We start from the raw sequence: 9,150 nt of genomic DNA, 5'->3' as shown, positions 1-9,150 counted from the left end.
ATATTCTTGGGAGCAAATTGCTGCCTCTATGTATCAGAATTTTCTAGGCCCGAATTTTGTTTCAGGAGACTCAGTGATGGTTTGATTAAACTGTTTTGTTTTTGAAGCTTATCAATTTTCACCTAAACTGAATTTGCTTTGGCAGAATATTCAGATAGCTTTCTGTTTATAGATTGCATCACAACCAGTAATTCAGAATTACCTCAGAAACAGCAATATCTGGAGTTAAAATTACTCTTTCTTAAGCACCAGAAAGTAAATCAGCTGTAGATATCTCAGTACTGTGTTTTAGTAGCGTTGGTAATTACCCCAGATAAATCTGCTTTATGTTTGCTTCACTTAATATTTTTTTTCTGAAAGACTATGTGGGAGGGAGTTGAAGAAAGTTGCTTTTTATGTTGGTGAAGAATTATTCCTCCCACAGACTTCAAAACTTAATCCAAGATGGTGCGCATAAGTTTCCACTTGCCAATTAATTAACCAGGCAGGCCAATGCAGTTCAATATAAAAAGATTCCAAGACAGAGTTGTTTTGGACTTCTGGCTAAGACTAACATATTAGCTGCAGCTCATGGACTTTCCCACTAACCAGAATAACTGTCTAGCAGAATGAGTAGGTGCCATTCTGAGTTCTGGAGGGAATATATTCATAAAGTGGAGGACCCTGTAGAATACCACCACTTCTGGGTTAGGCAGCCACCGCCACTCTGGAGAACTGCCACCATGGAAAGCTCTCAGTTCTTATAACTCAACATCTGGATGAATGAACTGGACAAGTTGGTTCTACCTAGAGGAGGCCGTTACCTAGGATCCAAGCCATTTGGGACTTTAACAACTAAAACCAACTCTGGATTGTACTGGAAGCCAGCTAGAAGTTGATACAATGCGCAATATAGGGATCGCATGGCTGCAACAATTCTCATCTGCCTAATATGCAGGCAGCTGTATTCTGCATCAACTGCAGTTTCTGAGTATCTTCAAAGGTGATTCCGTCTGCAGTGTATTGCAGTAATCTACCTTGGTGATGATGAAGGCATGAATTATTGTCACTGGGTTATCCTGCACATCAGCAAAAACTAGATGAAGGTGCCCCTCCACCTGCCCTTCCAGAAGCTGCCATGAGTCCAGGGAAGTGCCCAAATCGCGAACCTGCCATTTCATTTCAGGGGGAGTGCCATTTCATCCAGAGTACCCAGAAGAGCCAGATGATCTCTGGTCAAGCAGCAGCTCTGCCTCAGCTTGTTTTGCCCCTTCTAGAACTGGAACACTGTGTCAAGGCTTCCAGTTTCCATGATGCTCTGACTCTGAAAGTGCAGCCATGCAGAATCTCTTATTATGGGGAATCTGTAGTACGCTCACTGGCAATAGAACCAGCTAAACACTGCTGGCAAAACTCAACCCTCTTCCTAATTTAAACTGTTCAGCAAAGTACTATTCTAGTTTATTATAGCATCGTTCAAAAGAGCAACAAGCCATGTGTTTAAGAACCTGACAAATACTTCAGAAGGCTTCAGGTAGGACAGCAGTGCATGCTTCAGCAGAAGCTAGATATCTGATCTCTCCTGCAGCTAAACCAAAATGATCCATGGACAGCAGTGTCCAGCAACTGAAGAAGAGGGGAAGGAACATGCCTGCATCAGCCTAAGGAGCCCAGCCACTGACCTGGTAATCAACTGTATATTGTTGAAGCATCATAGATGATGTTCACAACAAAAATTGTGTTGAAGAAGGGGGGGGGATACTCTAAAATTGGAACAGCTAAAGATGACTTTAAACTACTTATTTGACTGGGGATGAGATGAAGGCAATGTCACAAGGATTCGTCTTTTAAAAACAGCATATTTGTACCATGCTGAGGACATGAGAATAAGCCCAGTAATTCCAAGAATCTTTTCACGAGTATGCTTAGGAAGCCGATATCCTCTATTTGGCACTCCTGTGTTTCTTTTGTGTTCCTTAATTTCATAGCTTTGCATTTGTCTCTGTTATTTTAAGGTTATGTCTGTAACCATCAAACTTGTTTTGAATGTTGTATGCATCTTTTGTATTAGCTGTTGTACATATTTCTGTGTTATTTGTGAATTTCATAAGCATTCCCTCTGCCTCTTCATCCAAAGAAACAAATTGGAGAATACAGGCATTTCATTCAACGCCTCCTCCAGCTTGATGGGAAACCATTGATAAGAACCCTTTGAGAGCAGTTTTGTATTGTCGTTTTTCAAAACAACAATAGAGATCCACCAGAAAAACCACATGGATGGAAGGAAAGCGCCTTTGCTCCATCTGTTGTTCCACGGTGCTCATGCACCGCCCCTGCAGAAGCTTCGGAGTTCTATCCTGCATGCTAATCATTGCAGGAGGATTTTAAGACTCCAAGACGCCCAGTGGCAGAACATGTGTTTGAACACTCCCACCCCCACACACATTTTTCTAACTGCATGGGATCAGTTTTTACCCACCATGGTAAGAGAGGGCTCTGAGGGTTGCGGGTTACTTTATCCCTACAATATAAAGCATTGTTAATAAAGTTCTGATTTAGTGTGATTGTGTCTGTCCTGCAAAAAAAAACTTTCTTTCCTTGCAACTGCAGCTGACCTGCTCTTGGTAATAAAGAAAGTGAATACAGAAAGTAAATAGATTTTCTTTGGTTGATCCTCCACTCTGTAGGCGCAAGATTTTCCAACCTTAGGGGCCATCATGACTGGAGTGCAAAGCTCCAGACATTTATGAGGTGGCAGGAAAGAGTTATGGGGAAATAACTCTTGGCTGCCATCTAGTGGCCGCCGGGATTTTGCAGCCCAGTTTCTTATTCCAACTTAACTGGAATCTGACCTCTCTCTCAAGGACAGTGAGTACTGGTCTTCCTTCGCCTCGCTCCCATCTCCTGAACCCCTGAGGCTGCCATCCTTTCGCTGGGTAGCGGCTTCGCTGCCTTCGCTCCGCCGGCCAGTGGAGGGCGACATGCACTCCCGACCCGGTCCATTCGGGCGGTGCACGAAAGGCGCGGCTTCCGGCCGCTCGTTTTCTGACGCCTTCCTCCCAGTCGCCTTCAGGCTTTGCCTACGGCCGCCGCCGCCGCCGCGGAGTAGGCCTGGGATGCCAAGATGGCGGCGGCGGTGGTGTCGGTCTTCCCGGGTGTGCGGCTCCTGACCATCGGCGATGCCAACGGCGAAATCCAGCGGCACCAAGAGCAGCAGGCGCTGCGTCTCGAGGCCCGCACCGGGCCTGACGCCGCTTGCCTCGCTCTGTATAGCCGTGAGTGGTGAAATGGGGCTGGGCGGGCGGACTCGCTGACTAGCGGGCCGGTGGGGGCCTAGCCGCGTGAAAAGGGAGGGACGAATGAATGAATGAATGAATGAGTGAGTGAACGGACGGATGCCTGATGAGCGGATGCGGAGGGGCAACCGGGCTACTTCTCTGAGCTGCTTTCTTGCCATCGCTTCTGCTTCGGGTTGCGAGGGAGGGCGGTCTGTCGTCGCCAGTGTTTAAGGCCAAGGGTTTCTGAACATGTGGAAAGAGTAGTTCATAGCTCAGGAAGGAGACCAAATTCCACCGATTAGCACTTTAGGGAAAACTGGTGGGACTCGCGACATCCCCCGGAGTTTTTTGACATTTCCGTGCTAATGAACGACAGCTTCCGTTGGAGGGCAATCCTAGCCCATTTATTTTCGTTTGCAGGCAAATAAAGGATAACGCCCCTTGGCTTTTTACGTTTTACCCAAGTAAATGCTCCATGACTGTTGCCCCAAACTTGTAATAATTTTGCACCAGTCTGATGGGAAATCCCAGGCTTTAAAACACTGAATTGTTAACGCTAGCACCAGGATTAATCTGAAGTATTTTAAACTAAGCTGTCAAAAGTTGATCTCCATCCCATGTATTCCCAAAAGTCACATTAATAATTAAAGACTAAAAGGCCATACTGTTAAAGATGTATGTATTGTGATACCAGAATAGGGAAAAGCAAAGTGATGTAGATTTGTGGATCATTAAAAAAAAAAAAAAAAGATTAAGCCTTAAATGGGGTTGGGATTAAATGCACCATCCCAAATGCACTTTTCCAATGACTGGCAGATTGGGAGAAAATCTTCCAAACTTGTTTATAGGTTGAGTGGCCAATTGGATAATTATCTGAATGCTTTTTTTGAATATCAGTATTGTAAAAACAGCTTGTAGATAACAGGAGGAGCACATGTAAAGAGACTTATTTGTTCTGGGCACAAAATAGCTCTTTAAGCACACAGTCTTACTAACAATAACTCCTGGAACTGTTAGGTAAATGGTTCCACAACTGTAATAACTGTTCTGAACTACTCTTTAGTATTTTTATTCCTGTAATCCTGTGACAATTTGGCCAGTATTATTATTACATGTTGGTGGGATGAGGATGTGAGTCTAAATTGACCTCATGTGTTTATCTCTTCCATGGGATCTGAATTGGCTCTGTAGTTTGTACTTTAAGTCCACTGGTGTCCTGTTGGTAGATCCAACAGTTATTCTAGCAATCTGATCCTGTATATGTTTAGTAGGTTTTGACCAATTTTAAGAAGGGTTTATTTGCAGCTAGGGTTGACATAATTAAAGAAGCATCAGGTGGCTACACTGAGTGTGCATCCCATAGTTGGTCGCCTTCAGTATTGGTGTGTTAGAAACAGGTGTTTTGCAATGAATGAATATAGTTGCTATTCAGTATGAGCCAATAACTAGTTTCACAGAGACTAATGTGTATACTTGTATTTGTGGTTTTTGCTTGATGATGACTTTGTGAAGACAGTTGTTTAGAGAGTTCATAGTGCTAAGCTAGATGTGAAATGTGAATACCGCAGTATATGTGGTCTTCTGCACTGTGACTCAATCACTATAATTCAGTCAGTATAATACCATAACTTGAACATGTTAGGTAGGTTCAAAATACTTTGTATACTGATTTCTGTATTGCTTGACAACCTCTTTGATATTATTCCATGAGAGGTGGAGACTTGCATACAAAGCGTTTTAGTAACTAAGGTAAAATCTGAACTGAGTATTAGAATGACAGAAACTCAACCTTTTTTGGTACAGTACTACAGTAACTCTATTTTGAAATCTACTCTCTCTTGGATGCAAGCAATTATTTTCAAACTTTCTCACATGAATGCAGAAAGTATATAGAGTCTGGGATAGCAAGGAGTTCACTTTTTTCGATCTGGGTGACTTGGTCTAAGGAGTGAATGAGGATATGATGTGGAAATTTTAACATACATATTGGCTGTTCAGTGCTGGTGTGAGACAGCAGCCATGTCTATTCACTAACTGCCTTCAGCTTTTGGAGCAAATGAGAAAACAGTTGAAGTCATAAAGTAAGCGGCAATCTTACAACAGATAAAGTATTAAATTACTAAGCTAGCGTGCAAAGTAGGTCCTTGTAGTTGGTATAAGCTAGGGAAATTTGTGGACTTCAGATTGCAGATGAACTGGTTATCTTTCAAAAAGTCCTGGGTTTTTTATATGTTAGCTAGACTTTGACTTCATGAGACCGTCCAAAGGGAATGTTTTTTCTTGTCTGTGTAGAGTCCCTGAACATGTTCAGTTGTTACTTACTTCTTTAACAGACTGCTCAGACTAATAGAAAGAAGAAGTATACTGTAATTCACATGAGGAGATCCAGTAGAATGAACTAAAGTTGAGAATTTATAGATGTTCACTTTTTTAGAGAGTGGCTGCTAGACAGATTAAATATGAGCAGAATAGGTAAGTTCTGCTTCCCAGGGACCATTCCAAACCTCTTCCTGTATGATGCCATTTTGAAGGCAAATAAAGTTTTGTCTGGAACACAGTGTCTAAAGCTCCACAATCTGATTCTGAATCACTCTGGGATCCATTGAACCACCTCTAGAGTGGCACAGTCTATGAGAAAGTTTGGCATAGTCCAGTGGAAACAGAACCATTCTATGTTCCATTCCCAGTTAGCCATCCCTAGAGCAGAAGATGGTAAGTTCAGCTATTATGTGCCATTGTAACTGAAATCAGGGGCAGAGAAACTCTGACCCTCCAGATGTTGCTCAGCTACAATTCCCAGCCATCTTAGGCAGTCAGTTGTTGTAAGTCAACAATTCTTGGAGAGTTAAAGATTTTTTTTTAATCCCTGACCTAGTTGTAATGATTATTCTGCAAACTGCAGAACCATTATGCATGAAATATTTGAAAGTTGCCAGAGTCAGTCTTTCTCAGTGTTAGGTGAAGTATAATTTTCAGTTTTTCTTCCAACCTTTTTTTTTGGTTGTTGTTTGCAATGCCAACTTGAACTTTACTATTGTTAGCAACAGAACATTAATCATTGTGGAAATAGGGCTACTTTTTGGATGGGTCAGTTTAAAATGGAAGAAATTTTAATTACAGAAGATCTTCTGTACAAGATGTCTTGTAAATCCTGCTGCCTAGTTTACAAATTTTCTCCTTTTAATTAGTTTTTTAATTCTATAGAGACTGGAGCAAAACCCAATAATTTTTAAAAATATGTTTATTATATATGGTAAAACAGGAAAAAAGAAACAAGGAAAGAAGATCCCCCTCCACATAAAAGTATGCATTTCCCATTCATTAAATAAAACTAATTGTTCATTTATATTAATATCTGCTAAGTGATTAAATTATTAATATTTGTCAATTTATTATAGGAAAAAGGGGAAATTAAATGTTAAAATTAGTGTATGAAGTCTCTAAGTAGTCCTACAATTGGATCTTGTGACAGTAAATGCATATTTGAATGCATAATTCAAAAGAGCAGGAGAATCTATAATAGCCCAAAAATCTCCCAAAACCAAATTATTCTGTGAAATTACTTTTTTCCAAAATAGAGGTGCTAATAACACCAAACCACTTTTTATGAGTCAGCGTTGCATTTCAAACACTTTCAATTGCCAACAATTAGTTGAACCATCAGTTTCTTCCTGGAAAGATGATAAATGTCCAAGGGTTTCTAATAATGTTAGATAATTAATTAACACAGCAATAATTGTTGTTAATCAGCTGTTAATTTTAAGTCTAGAGAAGTGTGATATTTAGATACCAGAAATTTTTTCTGTTGGTGTTTAGTACCAGATATTCCAACTCATTATTCCATGGCTTCCTGTATTGAACATTTTGGGTTCAGTATAACAACCATTTATAAATTGTTACTCTAGGTTTATTATTTTGTTTATTAGTAGGACTGTGCAGAGCTGCAAAGAGCAGTATCCTCTCTAAGAGCTTCCCTGCGTTGTGGGCTGGATTTGTTGCCAAAGCAACTCCGCAAATTTAACATTGAATCCTATTAATTGAGCTAAATACATTCTGAAACTCCATCCAGATATTCCAGCGAAAGCATTATCATGTTATGTTTGCGTTTGGAATCTCCATAATGCTAATTTAGCATGATCAGAAGGCTCAGAGTAGCCTCCATAGTAGTTAATGTAGGAGGACCAGTTGCATACTTTCCTAGATTCTTATATTCTGCACAGTCCCGGTAAAGCCAGTGCAGCTGTTGGACTCTTAACACCTTCCAACTTATTAAATGTGTCAAGATGGCCACCAAGGCCTAATTTCAAATCACAAAGCTTGCTGTTTGTTAACCAAGAAAGAAGATAATCAAGGAGGAAGATTTTTAAAAAAATCTGAACTATTAAAACCTTCTCTGAGAATTCAAGCTTCCTAAGTGAAAAATGTGGGGAAGAATTTCTCTAGATAAACTTCTGAAATAGTCCATTCAATTTCTGAAAATATGTTTTAGGAGTATACAGAGGAATATTGCATATAGCATAAACTTCCAATGGAAATCATTTTTATATTATTAATTTATCTCAGATACTGAATTTGAGCCCATGTATTTCAGTCTTTTGGTATTTTTATGAGCAGATTTAATAGTCTGTGACCTATCTTTAAATAGTCCAAAATAGGTTATTGCCTATGAGTCCCCTTGAAATGATCTAGAGAGAACTATAACATCTAAGAATGCTCAGGTTAGAGCCAATTAGCATTATATTAAGAAAAAGATCCAAAATCACCAATTAAGTTTGTTAATTTTGTTATGGAAGACTCAGATTTATCAGTGAATACTATCTGGAAACAGGACTACAATAAAACCTTGATTTAAAAGACTAATTGGGGGGGGGGTTCATTATTTCTAAATGCCTATTATATCCCCAAAGTATGTCATTTGCATCAACTTAAGTCATTTGGAACTGACAACAGTTTGCATTTTTTGCAGAATAATGTCATTATGCAAGTAACATAAATTGTTGTGATTGTTGTAAAATTAAGATAAAATTAATGAAAATGTAACTACCTTGTCCAGACTACATTGAATACAGTTCATTATTTTGGGGGGATGTCTGAACAGAAATTTTGTCTGTGGCATCTGAAATCTGCTAAATCAGGGGTTGATGTACTTTATATTTCTTCTCTGCATGTACACTGGGGCAAAAAAGTATTTAGTCAGCCACCAATTGTGCAAGTTCTCCCACTTAAAAAGATGAGAGAGGCCTGTAATTTTCATCATAGGTATACCTCAACTATGAGAGACAAAATGAGAAAAAAAAATCCAGAAAATCACATTGTCTGATTTTTAAAGAATTTATTTGGAAATCATGGTGGAAAATAAGTATTTGGTCACCTACAAACAAGCAAGATGTCTGGCTCTCACAGACCTGTAACTACTTCTTTAAGAGGCTCCTCTGTCCTCCACTCGTTACCTGTAGTAATGGCACCTGTTTGACCTTGTTATCAGTATAAAAGACACCTGTCCACAACCTCAAACAGTCACACTCCAAACTCCACTATGGCTGAGACCAAAGAGCTGTCAAAGGACACCAGAAACAAAATTGTAGACCTGCACCAGGCTGGGAAGACTGAATCTGCAATAGGCAAGCAGTTTGGTGTGAAGAAATCAACTGTGGGAGCAATAATTAGAAAATGGAAGACATACAAGACCACTGATAATCTCCCTCGATCTGGGGCTCCACGCAAGATCTCACCCTGTGGGGTCAAAATGATCACAGGAATGGTGAGCAAAAATCCCAGAACCACCCGGGGGGACCTAGTGAATGACCTGCAGAGAGCTGGGACCAAAGTAACAAAGGCTACCATCAGTAACACACTATGCCGCCTGGGACTCAAATCCTGCAGTGCCAGACGT

General features: G+C 40.2%; 1 protein-coding gene across 7 annotated transcripts in view; it reads left to right on the top strand.

Moving 5' to 3' along the window:
* The first annotated feature begins 3,014 nt into the window (after positions 1–3,014).
* Positions 3,015–9,150, top strand: part of CARM1 (coactivator associated arginine methyltransferase 1) — a 47,063-nt gene continuing 40,927 nt past the window's right edge. For 3 of the 7 annotated variants that reach the window (XM_088137574.1, XM_007430020.4, XM_088137573.1), the window contains exon 1: positions 3,015–3,254. In XM_088137574.1, coding sequence (XP_087993700.1) covers positions 3,104–3,254 — 151 coding nt within the window. In that variant the 5' untranslated portion in view covers positions 3,015–3,103. Of the gene's footprint in view, positions 3,255–6,502; positions 6,561–9,150 lie in introns of those variants that run through there. The other 4 variants (XM_007430019.4, XM_088137575.1, XM_088137576.1 and 1 more) reach the window with 4 other exon arrangements.

Source organism: Python bivittatus, unplaced genomic scaffold (assembly GCF_059951505.1).
Source record: "Python bivittatus isolate LINGU-HERP-01145 unplaced genomic scaffold, Pbiv_v1 ctg000220_np1212, whole genome shotgun sequence".
Taxonomy (NCBI): Eukaryota; Metazoa; Chordata; class Lepidosauria; order Squamata; family Pythonidae; genus Python; species Python bivittatus.
The sequence above is the reverse complement of the archived record's forward strand: the minus strand, read 5'-3'. Positions and strand labels throughout refer to the sequence as shown.